General features: G+C 41.0%; 1 protein-coding gene across 5 annotated transcripts in view; it reads left to right on the top strand.

The window, feature by feature from the left end:
* Nucleotides 1-237: 237 nt before the first annotated feature.
* Nucleotides 238-19995, top strand: part of KCNQ5 (potassium voltage-gated channel subfamily Q member 5) — a gene marked incomplete at both ends in the record, with an annotated part of 274300 nt that continues 254542 nt past the window's right edge. For 4 of the 5 annotated variants that reach the window (XM_080616894.1, XM_080616893.1, XM_080616895.1 and 1 more), the window contains one exon: nt 241-596. In XM_080616894.1, the coding sequence (XP_080473020.1) occupies nt 241-596 (356 nt within the window). Of the gene's footprint in view, nt 597-19995 lie in introns of all 5 variants that reach the window. The other variant, XM_080616896.1, reaches the window with a different exon arrangement.

Below are 19995 nucleotides of genomic sequence, written 5' to 3'. Positions count from 1 at the left end.
CGCCGCCCGGGAGGAGAGTGCGCCCGGGGGGGCGCCCGCTCCCTCGCCGGGGCCCCCGCGAAGCTGCCGCAGGCCGGCCCTCCGCGCCGGGCGCCCAAAGTGGCCCGCACCCCCTCGCCCCGCGGGCGCCGCCCGGAGACCCTCGCCCCCCGCTGCCTCCTGCGGCCCGCCGCCGCGGAGTGCCTGGCCGCCGCCGCCCGCGCCCTGCTCCGCTGCGGCCCCGGCTCCCGGGGTGATGCCATGCCCCGCAACCACGGCGGCGGGGAGGAGGGCAGCTCCGCGGGGCTCTGGGTGAAGAGCGAAGCGGCAGCGGGCATGAAGGATGTGGAGTCGGGCCGGGGCAGAGCGCTGGCGAGCGCGGCGGCCCGCGGCGACGGCCTGCTGCTCCTGGGGACCGGCGGCGCGGCCGCCCCCGCCGGGCTGCGGGAGGGCCGCCGCGGGAAGCACGGCGCCCGCATGAGCCTACTGGGGAAGCCGCTGTCTTACAGCAGCGGGCCGAGCTGTCGCAGGAACGCCAAGTACCGCCGCCTGCAGAACTACCTGTACAACGTGCTGGAGCGGCCCCGCGGCTGGGCCTTCGTCTACCACGCCTTCGTGTGAGTACCGACCCGCTCCCCTCTCCTCCCGTCCCGTCCGTCCCCGGGGCCGCTGGCGACACCTGCCCCGGCCAGAGCCGCACCGCGAGGCGCGCACCTTCCCTCTTAATCCTCCACTCCCCGGGGATCGCTCCGCTGCCTGCGTCTGGTCTACGGGGAGGACAAGTCCCCCTGTGTCGCGCCGAAAGTGCCCGGGAGGCGTCAGCGGAGGCGGGGGAGCCGCTGCCACCTGCGGCGCGGCGCTCCGCGGGCGGCGAAACTTCAGCGCAGCCCGCGGTGAGGGGTGATGGGGGGGAGGCTGGGGTCACCCGGCAGAAAGAGCCGGAGGAGAGTACGCCGGGGACCGCATGCTCGCTTTCCTCCCGGGCGCTTGAGGCCTCCGGCTTGCGCCGGGAGCTGTGCGGCGCTCCCCAGCCGGCCACGAGGTTAGACGTGGCGAGGGGTACTGGCGCTCCCGGGGCCCCTCCCTGTGGCGGCGGGGCGCGGTGGGCACACCGGGGTTTCCGCGGCGTGCGGTCTTCTCCGCGGTCACCGGGCACTGCGCGGTTTGCGAAGTTGGAGCCGCGCGGCGCGTCCCTGCCTCCCGCGTTTTTGCTGCCCACGCGTGTCCTCGCCGCGGGGTGCTGCGAGCCAGGGCGACCACCCGCGGCTCCCCAGAGCCGGTTTCCCGGCCAGCCCCCCAGTGAAGGGCGCAGTACCCAGCCTGGGCACAGCCAGCCGGCTCGTCGTCATCTGTCATTTCTATTCGCTTTTTCTCGTCGCAAGTGAATCCAGCCGTCGCCCTCACTCTGAAAGAGCCCGTGACTAAAATAAGCGTCCGGTCTCTTCACTACGTGGGGAGCGGTACCGTCAGCGCTCTGCCAAAGTTGGGCTGCTGTAGTTAAAGAGAAGCGCCTGGGAGAGGTGTGTGAGGGGCACCCGAGGCTGCTTAAAGTATGCCTATGGTCGGTGGTGTGCCTTAGTTAATTAGCAGGCCCCTCTTTTTACGGGTTTTGGTAATATTCGAAGGAAAGGTCAGGCTCAAAAGCCTTTTGTGTGGCCGAGCAATACGTGCAATACAGTCTGGCAAGGAGTTGCATGGATCATAGCTCTAGATAAAAACGTTGTGATAAATTACAGAGGAAGGGTGACAGGCATTACTGTATTGGGCATATAACACAAGGCATTTCTCTGACTACAGAAAATGTATCATAAATAAATCAGTACATTTAATTTATGTGCTATAGGTAACTGTATTTCCATGGTAGTTGCACGAACCAAGCTAGCGGTTACAGCTGCTTCGGTAAAAAGGCAACTGTTCCCTGTTCAGTAGCATGAAGAGTGCTCCTTCTCCAGCAGCAGGGGAACCTCCAGGTCCTACTTTAGTAGAAGTTTTTATAAGCGAAAAAATACTTTGCCAAAAACATGGCTGTCTGATTATATACTTTGTGGATAGATGCATTTAGTAGATCAAAATGGCTATAGATAAGAAGCAATAGAAACATACTTAATGTTGTAATTTTTTGAGGAAAAGGGTTTTTGTCCACTTAAGATTGCCTATTTTCTGTTTTACTGAGGAAATCAACTCTTACAACTTGAACTTTCTTCTTGGAGGGCGCTTATTTGGTATATTTTGCTGTTTGGGTTCTTACAGGTGGTATCCTGCAGCATAGATGGATTTAAATGAGTGCTCTGAGAATCACCAAAGTATTTACTGAGAATTATCTTACTGCAGTGTCTGAAATTGCTGCATAGAATCTGTAAATTGTAGTTTGGGAGCTTTCTCTTTGAGATTATGATGAAAATCATTTAAAAAAGCAAAGTTCAAGTGGGAAGTAAGGTTGACAAGTTTAAACCTCAAAAAAGGAGTAAATTTCCAAACAGAGTGAAGTCATGACACGGCAGTGCTGTAAACAAGGAAGATTGCCAGCTGCGTTTAGATAATTGCCTGCATAGAAAGAGTGCCAGTTTTAATTTTTAATTGCAAATGGCAATTCTGGCAGCTGCAAATGCCAACATTATATCTTTTATCTGAGCAGATCTGTGTGAAAGAGCTTGAAACTACTGTAATAGAGACACCTAGTAATAATATTACCTTTAAGGATCTGTCACTGCTACGGAGTTGAAGGTACATTTAAAGTTCCATTGGATTTCAATTTGACAGCCATCCTCATTGCCATTCTATAAATTATCTTAATGTTTTTATGTAACTCTGATTTAATGACTACCAGATACTTAGATAGTATTTTTGGTGCTTCAGGCTCAGTTTTTTTCCAGCCACCTGATGAAATGCAATTGCATCTTGGAAATAATGTTTTGTTACAGAATTAAGAAGAAAACAAAACACAAAAGCCTCAACTGTTTTTTATAAATAAATAATCATAAAAAAAAGTCTTGAGACAAGTAGCTTAGAATTGCAAAGACATTACTAAGTCCATAGATGAGATGTCTGCTCCTACCTCTGCTGAGCTATTCTTGACTGCAGCAGAGCCCGTTACAGCACTGTAGTATTTCGGTGACAGGACTGGGCTATCTGGGGTGAGACTTTTTGTGAAGATCATTGGTCTCCAGAAATGAAGCTGACCCTGATATGCGGGTTGAAGTAATGCAAGGGTGGTTTCAGAGTTTCAGTTTAAAGTCTTTGATCTAGAAGCTTATTTAGTTTTGTCTGTTGGTTTTGAAATAAGAGGTGGAGAGTTAAGCATTAGTTACAAGAAACCATCCCTGCAGTAATGTTTTCATTCCTCATTTCCATAGTAAAAAGCACTTTTAAAGCTCAGAATTATGCACAGATCACTCTTTTTTTCTTTTTGCCCTTTCAAATAAGAGAAAAACAGCCCCAACCACCTGAGAAACAAGTGTTGTGACCTACATTGAGAAGTCAATTGGTTAGTTTATTTGTAAATATGAACTTGCCAAATGCTGGAAAACACAGCTGTTCTGCAAAATTCTGCTACTAGAGGAAGAATTTACTCTTGAGCAAGGGCCTTTGACTTCAGTATGGTTGTATTGGGAAGTATAGCCGTAAATCACATGTTTCTTGGCTCCTTTTTGTGCACCTCAGTAGTTGTTTACATGGAAGCCCTAGTTAAAAATATAAGATCTTTCTGCAAGTTTTTGGAAAAGTGCTTTTCATATACCTCAGTCTTCTGTTCTTAATCATTCAGGAACACCAAAAATATGAATGCTTATAAAATCAAAAAAGAACATTCATACCATTTGTGAGTCATGAGTCAGTAACTTAAACTCCTGCTAGTAAAATATTTATGCCACACCACATCACCTACACATGGAGCATGTGCATATTTAACACACGTGTGCCTACATTAAATGCTGTGATATTGTAACTTTTCAAAAGGGTTGTCTTGGGATGTCATAGGATTTCTTTCCATTGTTGCTGTTTATTTAGATTATTTTTGGTTGTTTGGTTTGATAAAAATGTATAGACATTGCCTTAGAATGATCAAAGGAGAATACCAGATTTGTTGCAAATTTAACTCTGGGTTTCATCTTCAGTTGCCATAAAGGTTTTGTATTATTTTTACTCTTAATTGACATGCTGAAAAAGACATGGCATGAGACGTTCAGAAAAAAATACTGCTCTTTGATACTGTTTATACTGGTTGGATATAATTAGTTGCATAAGTTTCCTAATTTAACGTGTTAGATTTATTTCAGGAATAATAAAGTTTCTGTTTCTCACTTTGTAATATATTCCATGCATAAGTCTGTACCATTTTTTGTGGGGATGGTCTCCTGTTTACAAAGCCACCACCTTTTGTTCTGAATGCTTCTGAATCGCAAATTGCAGGGCTGGATGTGTGCACAAGGGTTGTATCACTTTGTGTGACCTGTATTGATAGGTTTCCTTGGGCATCCTCTGTTGGCTGCTGCTGGAGATAAGATACAGTGCTAGATGAATTTAAGAGCCTGTGATGTTCTTCTGGTCTTTTGCATTATTGATGGAAAAAGGCTGAAAAAAATATTTCTGGGGAAAAAAAATAAATCTAATGATGCCATCAGAGATTTAACTAGCTATTTTAGTTTTCCAGATCTGCCGGAAAGGACATAGTTTACTAATGATCAGATGGCTATTGAGCAGCAGCGTCTTTGCATGTGAGCTAACAGCATCATACTGTGCCATTTGTATAATTAGGGAGGTTCCACATTGTGATTTAAAAACCAGTAGTGTGCAACAGTCTAAGTACTTGCTTTTCTTCTATTGTCAGAAAGTAGAAGTTATTTTATCTCTTTATTTTATCCATCTTTAGCCATCTAATGAACTACTTCCAGATGTTCTGTGGGTAGATCTATGGCTTTCGTCTTTTCAAGCATTGTTTCAGAGTCAGGGTCTGATGTTAGAATAACAGTATCTTTTTACATGCTTTAAGAAACAAATAACAGCATGATACAAATAACAACGGGGTTGACAAAAGAAATAATGTGGCAAAGCAGATCTCATTAGGTACTAAACTTTTGTAGGCATTTTCTTTCAGGGATTGACAAAGTGATGGTGGATGCTTAGATGCACTTCACTGTAAATCGGCAGCATTTTGCTACATCTGAGGCAGTCTGTGATTCTGTATGTGTGCATAGTAATCACTTAAATGCTGCTTGAAAAGACCTTTAGAAGTCATCCAATATAACTGGAAGACACACTCTTCCGAGTTGTGTCAGCCAGGCTCTGTCTAGGCAGGCCTTAAACTGGATGGAGGTCCAACCACCTTGCTGAGTAACCTGCAGGTCTGCAACACTCAGCTGATAAAAGGGGGTTTGGCATGGGGAGGGAAGAATGGAAGAGCCAACTTGAACCTCCCAAGTGGCAGTTTATGGTCATTCCCGCTTTATGTATTATCTGGCACTAGCAAGAAGAATTTGGCTTCTCTAACCTTGTTATTTTCCTTTAAGTAACTGTAGGCTGCTACTATGTCACCTGTGAGATCACCCTCTTGCCACACTGAACAAGCTCAGCTCCCTTAGCTTCTCTGTGTAAACATGACACTCTCCTGCATCTCTTCCAGCTTCTGCACATCCCTGTTCAGCTGAGGGGGCCCAACTAGGTGCCATAGTGTGAGGCCACATTGAATAGAGGGAGAAATTTTCTTCAGCCCTTTCATTCAGATCTCTCTGCGGTTGTCTGCTGCTTGCCTTATTTCTGATCAGGACATGCTGTTGGCTTGTATTCAGTCTGTGTCCACAGGAATGCCAAGGCCTTTTCAGTGGGGCTGCCACACAGACAGTGGTTTCGTAGCCTGTATGTATGCATGGGATTGTTTTGCACCTGGTGCAGATCTGTGCTTTTCTCTTAATTGGACTTCACAGGTTTTATGGTTATATCCTGTATTTTCTTGTGCTGTCTCAGTCGCTGTACACTGACCAGGGAGGTGATACCACCAGGATATATAATACCAGGAGATACAACAATCTTTAAAACTGCTTACACTTTCACTGTGATTAGCAGAGAAGGTAAAATGGTCACCAATGCTTAATTCCTTATCTTTCCTTGTGTTGTTCATGGTCAGCAGTCCTCTCCTGGAACCCTGTCAAGGGCAATAAAAAACATCTAGCTTTCCTTTTTCATTTGTTTTTTCGTTGGTGAGCTGTTGCCCACCTCAGGATTTTCAGTAGAGAAGTATCAGGAATGTTTATTATGTGATGCATACTAACCTTAGTAAAATACAGTTTAACATTTTATTTTTTGAGGCTTGATCTACTAAGTTTTCTCATTTGTACCGGCCTTACTTTCTGACTCAAGAGTAGTGATCCAGAGGAAACAAGTCATTTGCCATAAAAATCAAAATCGATCCTCAACTTTCTAGAAAGAACAAAAGGCTTTCTTTGTGAAAGAATCACCGAGACCTGGACTGGGACTGGGGAAAGTTCAGGCATGTGGACTTCTATTTGTCGTATTTCTCAAATGGGATTAGAAATTGTGTGTAGGAAGATGGGTAGTATCTTAGGTTAGTGCTTGGGTTTCAGATATTGAAATAAAAGTACAGCCGTTGTGAACAGGGTCTTTTCTCCATTGTAAAGGAAGAAGTATGTTAAGACCTTTCTTTGTAATTATCTTTTTGCTGTATTTTGTTGCATTTTTTCCCTTCGTGCAAGAATCATGCGATTAGCATTATATTTGGGGTGAGAGTCCCATTTTAGATTTGTTTTTCTTGGTGTGCCAGTCTAGGGCATGACATTTCCTGTCTTCCTTCTTGAGCGTCTTGTATGATGTAGGGACTTTGTGACCTTTCTGTGGTCTCACGATGAAAGAGGTTGCCTGAAATTATAGATTTTATTTTTTTTTAAGGGTCAGATATTCTGTGAATATGTAATGGGGCATCAAATACGTGCTGCCTTAAAGGAGTAGCTGTTCTAGAGGCTGCAAGAAATATTTTAATTGCCTGTGAAACAGCATTTGTGTGACAGATTTTCAGAGTAGGCTCTAGACGATAGCTTAATGAAGTAGACATCCTTTTTTCCAATACTTTTTAATTTTCTGCGATGTTTGACTTTTTAAAGCAAAAATCATGGTATCTGTACAGACTTGATGCTCTTTCCATGCTCCACATCTGATTGTATTTTTAATAGCTATTCACCATGTTTTACTCTTGTTGTTTGTAGCTCAGTTGAGCTTCCTGAGTTGGATGAATGTACAACTGAACAAATAATTTTGCATTAATTGCGAATAATTTCTAGCATCAACCAAATGGAATACCAGTGATCATTCAGTCATTAATAGCATTTCCCTCCTCATGAGAATAAACATAATTAATGTATTTACCAATACTCAAAAATGCAGTTAAATTTTTCATAATAGTTTCAGTGGAAAGGAAAAGTACACAGTTTGTAATTTTGTTAATCTTCTTTATGGAGAAAATACATAGAAGGAAAACTTCTGTTCCTAGACAATGTGAACTCCTGACATTGCAAATAAAACTCACTGCTGTCAGGTAGTTGTTTCTTAATAATTTAAAGGTAAAACTTGCCAAGTGTTAAACATTTTTATATGGTTCATATTTCCATTACCGTAAATGTCTGATAAAAATTACTGACATTTGCCACTGATTTTAATTGAAGCAAATGTGAGTCTTCTCCACACAGGTAAAAAAGATGGAGTAGAAAGCATAAATAATACTATCTAATGAAGAATCTTCAACATGTACACATAACAGACATCATTTGCTACATTATTACTAATGAGACAGATGTTTATTCTTAACAGTAAATGTTGGGGTTTTTTCCCCCTTGCAAACGATTAACACAACACAGTATGCATTCTTGGGGTTTTTAATGAATGCTGGTGTATTGAGATTCACTTCTAAATATGTATTATATAAACTACACTGAGTCTGGGGAAACTTGTATTGATTTTTTCTCCTTTCTTGTTTTCTCTGTGAGTTTGGTTGGTTTAGGGGTTTTATTTTTAATTTTGGTTTACATATTTCCTGTAAGAGAGCAGATGTAGATTACCCAAGGGATTGCCACCACAGGTCAGTTAAGGTAGAAAATTCATCATCAGCTGTACAGTTTATCAATTGCAAAATAATTTTAAGCAGTTGCGGTGCTCATGTGCGAAGTAAACTTCCTGCAGAGGTATTAATTAGAAGTTCAAAGGCTGTCTTGCAGGTCAGCTGCACATAGTCAAGAAATAGTTTCAATTTTCTGTTAAGCATTAGAGTCATCTTGTGATAGCTGTCTGAGTTGCAGTGTAATTGCGTTACAGGAAGCTCAGCAAAATGTTCATCAGTTTAGGCGTTGAAGTGTAGTCTCAGACAGTGTCTTCTACTTGACAGATTATGTGATTACTTAATATATACAGACTAGTCCAGTGATTCAGAGGTGGACACAATCCTCCAGCTAGACATATATGAATTTCTCTGTTTGGCCTTCACCCAAGAAAATCTTGAAACATAAATCTGTTTATTTTCCTCAAAAGAGGTGGACGTAAATATGTATGTAAGCATTTTCTTTAAGAGTGAATGATTTTCAAAGGCCTGGAGTACCTGCAGCTTCCTTTCATTATTCTATTGTGCATTCAATGGGTAATTCACTTTTTTTTCCCCACTTGTGTAGAATGAAGTTTAACAAATGAATCATGCTCTTAAACTGATTACAAATAATGAAGAAAGGAAGTTCTGTACCTGCCCACTTCTTGATTTAAGCAATATATTCCTGTTTGTCTTGGCTTCCTTCTTGCTTTGAGACTCCCTAGTTCAACAAAGCAAACATAGTACACCTTTCAAGATTTCTGCAGAGTTTTAATTATTTTACTGTACTTACACCTGGTATTATATGGTAGCAACAGGCTGTGTGTCAAATGTGACCAAACCAAGAGGGTAAAAATTTTATGCTTTGAGAGGGAAAAAATTATGCTGAACACATTCAGATGCCTCCCTAGATCACTGCTGTCATAGATTAGAGCATCTGCACACACCCTTTTGAGGTCATTCAGTCAGAAATAGCATCTAACTTCTCCTAGGGCATTAAATTTAATTGCTTTGTTCGGTCTAAGCTCATCCATAACCATGGTAGCTGAGAACTACCCATTAGAAGCAAAAGCACAAATCTTCCTTTTCCAAGCTCTCGTGGCAGGAATGCACTTAAAAGTTACTGCTTGGGCCTTTCTAATTAAGCATAAGGATCCTGACACACTTGAGAGGTTCTTTTGTGGGAAAATAAAGATGAAATATTGTTTTGGATGTGTTTCTGTAAGTAGTGGGGGGGTGGAAAGCCACTGAGCCTTGGCAGTGATTTTGGACACGGAGGTTGGTCTCCCCAGGAGACAAGTCTGTATCAGTAACTCTATCTTTTCAGTGGCAAAACTGCCACATTGTTGGAGATTGACAGGTGATGGCTCAGTCAGAACTGATGCGGTGAGGCTGGAGCCGCGTCTGCACTGCAGACTGGTGGGCAGGCAATGTCCTTTTCCTTTCAGGTGGCCCAGCACCGGCAGAGAGGCACTGCTGTACCGCCAGAAGATCATGCAGTGAACTCATCAGCTTGAAAAACTTTTACACCCAAAAAAGTAATGCTGACTGAGGTTAGAAGTAGTCTCTAAAATCATTAGAAGGAAAGAAATCTGTTTCTGCTTTTATCTCTGTGCAGTTGATACTTTACTGTAGAGCCAGGTTTTTTCACATGCATCAGACAAGCCATTGCCACAGGAAGCAGAGTGTTGCTCTCTGCTGTACTCTGCAAAAGGAGTGTGTAGGTGGCAAGAAATGTAAAGCAGCATGTGAATGAGCTACTTGCTCATTGTGCTACTTGTATTTGTACAACAGGGAGGAAAGAAGAGCCTGTGCTGGCAGTTGGAGGGTTTTTCTTATACATGTCCCTGTCATTTCAGTGAAGTACACTGAAATGTGCTTCAGACCCTTCTGAAGTGCAGTTGTGAAGCAGAAGCACAGAATCATGAAATCACTTAGGTTGGAAAAGGCCTTTAAGATCATTGAGTCCAACTATTAACTCAGCACTGCCAAGTCCACACTAAGCCACATCCCTAAGTGCCATATCTACATGTCTTTTAAATACATCCAGAGATAGTGACTCCACCACTTCCCTGAGCCGCCTGTTCCAATGCTTGACAATTCTTTCGGTGAAGAAATTTCTCCTGATATCCAGTCTAAACTTCCCGTGGTGCAACTTGAGGCCGTTTCCCTTTCCTCCGTCCTATTGCTTATTACTTGGGAGAAGAGACTGACCCTCACTTCACTACAACCTTTCAGCCTCCTTTTCTCATGCCTTTGGCCCTACCTACCTGTTCTTACTAGAAATGTTAACTAAATATTATTGTTTTCAAGGAGGGCCTAGTACATTTCCTGTGCAACTATAGTTGCAATAAATATGTGTGCTCCAATGTGATTTATTCAATCACTACCTATGGATTCACTTGCAACCTGTGGATGTTTTTCTCTTTGAGGTTTTCCAAATGTATCTGTAAACTGAAGATGAAGCAAAATTTAGAATAGCAGAGGAACAGCTTTGCTAATGTCTGTGGGTGTGGTAAATTTTTATATAATACATCAGTTTGATGAAACAGACATATTTCTTTCCCTTAAACTTAGAAACAATAGATTTAATTTTGTGGTTGGAGATGCTGTCTGGAAAGAAGTTAGCCTTCCTCAAAGATCACACTGACTGCTGACTAAACTTGTGATTTGGCTTCCGCATATTTCCCAGGGTGCTAGAATTGAGGGGTGTAGGCAGTGATGAGGGAGGTGGTGATCCTGAATTATAAATACTCTTTGGAAAGAACTTTTATTTTCATCCTGAAAATGCTTGTAGACATACTCTGTAGTGGTAGCATTAATAGTTGTAGGCACTTACATAGTAATTAGTAGAAATCATCAAACTGAGTGTTGATAAAAGCTCTTTTAGTCAGGGATGATGGCGAAAATTCATCTGAATTAGAGACATGTCTATGAAGCTTCTGAAGTTATACTTGAGGAATTCTTCTATGAGAGAAAGGCCTATCCTGAAATCTTTGAAGCTACTGCATTATGTATGTACAGTCACAGCATGAGATGTTGCTATTTGGAGATATTATGTAGGGAGAATTACGGTGAGAGCACTTGTGGAATTGCAGAGGCAGGAAAAGTTATCTAAGTGGGAACAAAATCATTGAGGTGAAGGAAAATTTATGAATGTCTTGCTTGACTCAAAAGTACTTGGCTGATACTGAATATTACTTTCAGGTTAGAAATGTGTTTGTCTTAAATTAATAATATGTTTTTAATTAACATTTTCCCCTTTTAGTATCTGCTTTCTGTAGAGATAAAGCTGAAGTACCAGTGTGAACCAATTTATTTGATTTATATATAATGAAACATGATATTGATCTTTACATTTTTCTTCCGTTGAGGTCTCGACCCTGTGTGCAGACCTGAAGAAATAATCATAATATTTTTACTACAACATGAAAATTTTATTCACTACTTGAATATGTTTCTGATTGGTTTTCCTTTGGCAAATGTTCATGTAAATTTCCTTGCTGAGATTGAGCCTCAGCTGGTTTGTTCCCATCTGTGTCCACTCTCTGCTGGAGCTTAGGTTACTTTTGAACTGCTCTTGTGGGTTATTTGACAGGAAGGGATGCAGCTGGGTCAGTACAGTGCAGCCCAGTCTCTGACCTCCAACCAGGCTACACCTACAGTTAGAGGAAAACCTGGGAAGATGCATCTGAAATTCCAGTACCGAATAAGCTTTCACTTGGCGAGAAATACACTCCCCAGGGACTTTTTCTGCAGTCTTACTCCTGTCCAGGATATTTCTCCTTGAAACCATAGCTCAGTTAATGATATCCATGAAATATGAAAGACATCTAAAAATATGATGATAATATTAGATTAAATATTGTTATTGCTCCTGTTCATTAATGGGATAGTTGGAGCTGAAGTAGCTGTACCAAACTGAAGTGCAGTGTCACACCAGAAAGTGTCAGAACAGAAGTTGGAAAAATCCTTTGTATGATTTTGCTCTGCAATATTTTTTCATCTGCCCATATCTGAAGATTTCACTGCAGTGAAAGGTCACAGCATTCTTTTTGGCTTGCCTTTATCACGAGCTTTAGGAGTTTATCATAAATAATATAATGGATAGTGACTGGGTACGGATATGTTAAGACAGGACAGTGACATTTAGGATACGATCTGTATCTGGAAGATAAAATTAACTAGCAGAGTTCTCAGTATTTATGAAATGTGATTTTATAGAATTTTGATTGTGTTTTTCAGGTTTATTAATCCCTGGCAAAATTGTATTCTTCTTTGTCTTTAGTGTAAAAGCGGCAAAACTCTGTGAAACAAGACTAAAATGAAAACAATCCTGGATGAAAACATGAACAGTTGTAAAGATTTTGAAGTCGTTTAGAAGAGTCAGTCAAGAAATCTGAAGTGTATTTTGAGTTTGAGAATATGATAAGTATGTTAGGGAGGTCCACTTACCTCCCAGTACCAGCATTCAGCATCCTGCAATGAACCGGTGTTTGTCTTAGTCACCCTCACGGGGCTGTGTCTTACGAACATAGAGTGTATCTGCTGTTTTCAGTATTTTGCCGTGGCTCAGTAATAAAATTCTGTTTTTCAGCCTTAAATGTGAAGCATTCTGTAATGGATACGTGATGTTGGCAGGTTATGCTATTCCAAGTTTGGATTTGTGGATTAATTTCTAACTGAGGGCTGCCTTGCCTACCTCTAGAGGGTGTGCAGGTGACGGCAACAAATCACCACATAGAGTTCACACTGTTTCCTGGCGGGAGGATAAAACTGGTATCTCACAGTTTAGCCCCGGGAATTGCTGGTCATGTGTTCTAGAATATCATTAACATTTTAGTTTGATTAAAAACAATAATTAGTGAAGAATACTGGGAAATTGTAAGAATACCTCGTGAAAGTAATGGCACACACAGCTACAGCTCCATAGAATGTCATTCACTAATCTGCCAGCTTCTTTCATGTAACAAATGCAGGAGATGCAAGCTCATGATTAAGTAATGCCAAATATTGTATCAGTTTTGTTCTTTGGTGTTCTAGTTCTCTATCTAGCTCTCTGTCAGTGTCTTAGATGCTCAGCAAGAAGTGAAAAATCGTCTCAAAAGAAATCTGTCTTTTTAAATAATATGGAAAGGCAGCACAACGGCTTTGTCAGCACCATACACAAGAATGTCAGTCCTCCCCCTACATTTTTCTAAATCATCGCACACAACAATGTCGCTGTCTTTTATTCAGGACGATAACCCTGGCATCACTGTTGAGATGGACCTTTATCATTGCTAATATGATTTCTGTCTACTTAATATCTCAAGTGTATTACCTGTCTGTCACCACCGCTCAGACTATTGCTCCAAGTCTTAATATTTCATTTCTTGGAAGCTCCCTCTGTCTGAACTTAGCAGTATGACCTGCATGCTCATTGCTGTGATTGTATAACCCCTGCCCCTCAGCCCAGAGCTCCTCTTTTACTGCTTAGAGAGAAAGTTATTTCTCTTAACTTTCTATAGCTGTAAAAAGCATCTGGCTAGTTAACTTTCAAAATTACATTGATAACTGAGTAACGAGAACTGAAAATCAACTTTGCATGACCCATTAGGTGGAGAAAAAGAACAAATTAAAGTACTTCTTTTTGCTGGGTCTGACAACCTCAGCAGCATGCAATAGAAATACTGTTCATTCAAAACTAAACTATTGACAGCAGTTGCAACTCACTGCAATTAAACCATTAAACCTGTAACTATAGTGTATTTTTTTCCAGTCACTTTCTTGAAAGTGACACTTTTTTGGGCAGATACTGAGCTGTTATGTTAGCTGGGAATTTCACTGTGTGATGATTTTATGACATGGTTAATGTGAGTTTTCTTCCTGCATTTATTTGCCTTTGTCTGAAGATACTGAGTTAGAGAAACTCTGGTGGAAGAACAAGCAGAGTAAAATGCCACTTTCCTGCACGTGGCAGGGATACCAGGATGCAGATGAATTAATGGTGGTAAAGGTGTGCCTAGTCTCATGACAATTTTTTTACCCTGATGGAAACAAAAAAAAAAAAAATCAAATAAAAACCAATAAACCAACACAAAAAACCCCACAACACCACAAACAAACAAACCAACCAACCCCCAAAAACCAAACCACTGGAAAAATATGGTTATTCCTTTTTTTTTAATATGGCAAGTCAATAGCAAGTTTTTGACTCTGAAGTGAAGTGTTTCTGTGTTCTTTTTCCAATGGAAAAAGAAAACAGAAAGCTTCTTTTTCTTCCTAGCAGATTTCAGGTGTTTTCTAAAAAGCTCCTCAAATTAAAGAAATCTGACTTCCATTTGAGTGCCTTTTTAGCTACTCTGCCAGTCAATTCTTTTCTTCTTTTGCTTGTGCCCAGTTGGTTTTCTAAGGGACTAATGATCTTTTCTTACCTCTATGCTCCTTGATTAACTCAAGTCCTCCCTCAGAGGACCAGGCAACTAGGACCCAACGGCTTGCTAATGGTCACCCTTGTAAGAGGACTCCGTGGACGTTGCTGAGGGGTGAAAAGAGCACAGCTTTTATCACAGTGGTTTATTTCCTTTGAAATCTCAGCACCATCCTGGCATTCAGCTCACACTGTTTTCTGCTTTCAGAAAACTCTCTGATGCATTCAAGCATGTAGATGTTTATAGATATATATATGTAAAAGCTCTGACATACATTGCTGTCCCCATTAATAAAAGCAGAGAACATGATTTATGTTTTATTGATTCAAACACTAGAACTTTTGGACAGAGTCTTTTGTGGCTATAAATGGCAGGCCAAATCCTAAAGCTGTTTGCTAGCTATTAATTCCAGGCTCAATCCAGAAGCTCCTACTCAAGCAAAATACCGGTGAAGTAATGGGATGCTTTATCTTCGTATTCTTGATTTTTCTAAGAGTTCTGTGTAATTTTTTAGAAAAATCTACTTCAGGATTTTGTCAGCCCTTCATCATCACTATCTTATGCCGCTTCATGAGTGATCGCTTACACTGTGAGAACTGTGGTATATGGTAAATCACCTGCAGCTGCAGTGGGTCACAGTATGCTGTAGACAGTGATTTAGATCTTTGCTTTAATAATGTGCAATGAATAACAAGAGACCGTAAGTGGCAAAATGCTTTTCTTTGAAAAGTAGCCATTAAAATACTGCCGCAAAGGTAACCATGGAGCTTGGAAAATGATATGGTACAAAATATTTTGCTGTATACAGTTTCATTCATTTCTGAAAATGATTGTTCTCTTGCAGACATGGAAATCTGGATATATTCCTAATGTAAAATGAATTAAAATGAATGTAAAAGGAAATACTTCAGTTGTTCAAAACTCCTAAACATATTTTAGTTTCATAGCTGATTGTATATTATGTTTGCAGCCTTTGTCCAAAGCAGTGTTTAACAACAGAGTTTGCTTCATGATGAATATAGATGAAGATTGTTCTTTGTATTATGAATCTAAAAACCCCATGTATTCATATAATGCAGCTGATGTTAAGTTGCCACATTGCTTGGAATTTATTGCCACATTGCTATGAACTAAAAGAACTCCTTGCAACTCAAACTCAAGACTTATTGCTTCTCATTTAGAAAATGACTTTGCAAGTTAGTCAGATGACTGGATTAGCAACGTTATAATGGTTCTATGGAACAGCAGCTATTAGTGGAAAATTCTCAATATCAGCATGGATCACTTACTGGTTTCGCCTTTAATTGCTGTAGCCATTGCCTGTGTATGCAGCGGTTATTGATGATTATAATCACTTTATAGTTCTCAGGCCATTCTCTTACTGTTATTACTAATTTTTAGCTTTCCTGAACTTCAGGCAGAAAATATGAGGATTAATCTAATTTTTTTGTACTTGGTTTAGCAACTTTGTGTAAGTTGCTAATGATGAATGACACTTGGGACATGAAAAAAACAAACATCCTGATATTCTCATGGTGAAATACATTTTCTTTTGAAATCTCTGAGACCGTATTTGGTCCAGTTGATTTACATAATTTGCCTGACTAGAATTTTGGAATAGTGAAGTAAAACAGCTCAGCTGCATCTGCCATCTTAGAGATGTTTCTAAGTGACAAGATCTGGACAAGCACATTGTTTTGGGAGGGGTCATCTGGTCAGTTGCCCACCTGTCCTGGACTACTTGCAAAATACAGCACCCAAGCTTACCATTTTAGCTTAAGATTAGTAACAGGGTCTCAGCATGAGTTGCTAGTTAAGCCTGGTTTTGTACCAGTTCCGTTTGTCAGTCATTAAAGGAATTTAATTGAAGGTTGTCTGCAGAGAAGGATGATTATCAAGCAAAAAACCTTGCATTTGTAAAAGTTCAAAAAGGTGGCAGATAACAGCTGGCAATCAAAGATAGCACTGCTTTAGTGCACTTACCCTTGTTTGATGTTTAATTCTGTTCTGTAACATTCAGTTTAAAGTGGTTTGTCCTCTGGCTCAAGTTGTGTAAGGTCACAGTTGTGATGATATTCTCAGCAGCACTGGGGACAACTACTACTTTAAAACAGTTTCCTGTTGTGATCTTCCTTGCGGTGTGACATATGCTAATACATTACAACTTGCAGCTTGCGGTATTTTATTGCTTAATTTAACCATAACTTGTATTTCTTATGGTCTGATTGGTTGGCAAAGCATGCAGAAATTCTGAGTCAGATACACCTATTTCTGGGTGCTCTACATAATTAGGTGCAGCCCTGAAGCAACACGTTTTTGTGCAACTTTCCAGGCACACAAAATGCAGAAATACAAAGGATGGTTTAAAAAATATTTGGGAAAAAAAATAGTGCCATTTAACTTTGGATCATGATTGCACTTGTTCTAAGGAGTCTCTTGGTAATGGTGAGATTCTGCCTTTTTTTGGTTTTGTGGGTTGTCTTTCTTTTTTAATATAGTTGGTTTTTTTTCAATAGTTACAACTTCGACACATATGAAGTATGCCAGGTGGACATTCCTGGAAATGTAGGTGTCCTGTAAAACTTCAGAGTGTCTGTACAGAACCAGCATTGTCATTAAATTCCACACATTTTTGTTTCTAAAGCCCTGTCTTGGGGCATTGCTGTTGAAAGTGAGTTTTGTTTCTATAGCTTGTGTAGGCTAGTTTGCATGAAACCTTGCTATAGATTAAATATACTCAAAATATACATATTGAAAAACTATATTAAGTAGTTAAGCCTAGATTATTCAGTTTCTTTATTTAAAACACTTTTTATAATCCGGTTAAGTAGGTAATAACAATGGTAAATGCATTGCCTAAATTTCCAGTCAGTAGCATGGACAACATTTTGAATTATCAAGAGAGGAAAAATCAAGTGACATTGGAGATAAAGAGAGTGGTGATTTCAGCCAAAGCTGAAATTTTGGGAAATTGCTGTGCTATTTTTGTTTTACTTTTTAAAAGGGAGGAAATATTTTTTATTAAAATACTTTCAAAAATGCATACATGGTAATTTAAAAAAAAATAATACTGATGTGAATGAGCATGTACCCCTTGCTTTTGAAGCTTTGCCTTTTCTCCTGTGTTACAAGCTTTCCCTTTCTTTCTGACATGTTTCTTTCTTTGACCTAGCAGCCATACTGGATAAGTGTGCCAGTGCAATGTGAACATGTTTAACTGTTACTTAATGAATATGCTAGTTTATTCTTCATGCTAAATGCATAAAAAGTGCCACCAAGTGAATCAATTCCGACAAACTGCAAACCCACCTTAACATGTGCCCATACAATGAACTTAGAGCATTTATACAAAAGTATATATATGCACGTATGAACAACAAACATGTTGAACGTAGCAGCTCCTGATCTCGAGGTGAAATGATGCTGCAGGCTTTCCCCTTTCCACACCACTTGGACCAAAGTTGACAGGCTGAACCTATCCTGTCTGGCTGTGGCCATCTTCTTCATGGTAGTCCTTTAGCCCTTACACATAGTCTGTGGGCTTTTTGGTCCAAAATGTCTAAAGGAGTGAGAACATCATGTTGCAGCCCACCGGGATGGTGGCTTTTGTAGCACAAAAGTTAACATCCCATGTTTTGTGACCTGTGAAGTAGCATAAGCCAGATCTGTGCCCACTTCATCCACCTGGTGTTCTTCTCCCCAAAAATGAGGGATTTGGGGAGCAAATTGTCCCTGAAGACAAAGAGCAAACCAGAGCTGGGGGCTGAACAGCTGAAGTGCTCAGGAGTGCAGATCCCAAGACATGCTCCTGGCCACCTTCTCTTTAGCAGCATGGGCATACCCAGAGATACCTATAGCTCTTTTTGCAGAGCATCCCTGGGCCGCAGTGTAGAAGTGGTGATTGACGGTGAAAATGCGGGATTTAAGAAATTACATCCTAAGTTACAGGAGAGTTGACTTTCAATGTTTTCCAAATCAAATCTAAAACTACATCTTAGATAAATGCTGTGCTTCAGTGTTAGTCACTTCGTACATTTTTAAATGTATTGAGTTTCAGTAAGAGGACTCTTTTCACCTGAAATCAAAGTGCTTCACAGGCTCCTCAACATTACTGTGAAACACAAAGAAAATGGATAATTTTCTTTGGTGAAAGTTTAGGTGCTTGTGAATCAGTATGGGGTTTTTCAGGTGAAAGTTTTGCTAAATATCCCCAACCATCCGTCGTTTTCTCTACTTCCACTCTTTTGTTTGCAGATGACCAACATGCAGAAAGGCAGTGAGACTCCCACTAGAGATTTCTTGCTGTATTTTTCATGAGGAATTCACAAGGGGAGGCTGATGCTGTAAGAGATGAGTGTCTTCACTCTGGTTCGTGCTTTAGGAAGCACAGTTCAGTATTAAAACTACTAAGTAGAGTTGGTGAGATGAAAGGAAGGGGAGAGAGAGAGGGTGAAGGTGCTGCTGAATACTGGTTAAAAGCATTAGAAACTATCAAAAGAATTTGGGAAGCTGACCCCCAGCTTTAACCTTTAATCACCTACTTCTGCCCCTCCAGAAAGGCAAAATTATGCAAAAAGGCTGGTGAGTCTGTCTGGGCTGGTTTCTGAATCTGGCAGAGCAAGGGTGCTCTGCTTTAAAACTGGAGGAGTTGTATGGTAACCATATGTATGTGTAAGGTATTTCACCCTTTTTCACTCAGACTTCTGTGTTCTTGTTAATATTTTCAGTGTGGATCTTAAGATTAAGAAGTGTTTTCCAGGGCTTCTGCTGTTAAAGGAGCCAGAAGACAACAGAGCAGTGCCCTACAGCAGAGCTTAATAACCAGCACCCTGATGGCTGCAGCGTGTAACCAGGCTTGCAGTACACTCACATCAGAGACTCACTTTAACCTTTACTGTTACCAAAGGCCCAGGTCTTATCCCTCATTACTGCAAACATAGCTCTGTACTGTTGAATAATCAATATTTGCAAACCTTTAATGAGCCAGCTGTAGCATTGTCATGCTAGCCTTTCCAGGCACCACCTCTTGTCCCACTGGAGGTGTAAACATCCCAGAAGGATCCAACTAAAATGAGATGTTAATCTGCCCTATAGAATCATAGCATCATAGAATGGTTTGGTTTGGAAGGGACCTTAAAGTTCAACTAGTCCAAGCCCCCAGCAATGAGCAGGGACATCTTCAACTAGATCAGGCTGCTCAAAGCCCTGTCCAGCCTGGCCTTGAATGTTTGCAGGGATGGGGTATCTACCACTGCTCTGGACAACCTGTGTATTATTTGCTTACTTTTACCTGAAGCCTCGTAAACCTAAAGAATGTTTTAGAAGTGTATTATAGGCCAGGACACACATTAAAAAAAAGGTGAGTAGCTCCCTTCATGTGTATTTCTTCATACAGATTTGATTGCGATTTTTCTATCTTGACTTCTTTTTTAAGGACCTCTTATCAAAGTGAGCAGTTCAGATACCAGATGCAGCATTTACGGACTTTATATGAACGTATGAAATGTTTGGACTGATAAATAATGA

This window comes from Psittacula echo (genome assembly GCF_963264785.1).
Source record: "Psittacula echo genome assembly, chromosome: 4".
NCBI classification, from domain to species: domain Eukaryota; kingdom Metazoa; phylum Chordata; class Aves; order Psittaciformes; family Psittacidae; genus Psittacula; species Psittacula echo.
This window is presented reverse-complemented; position numbering and strand designations above follow the sequence as displayed.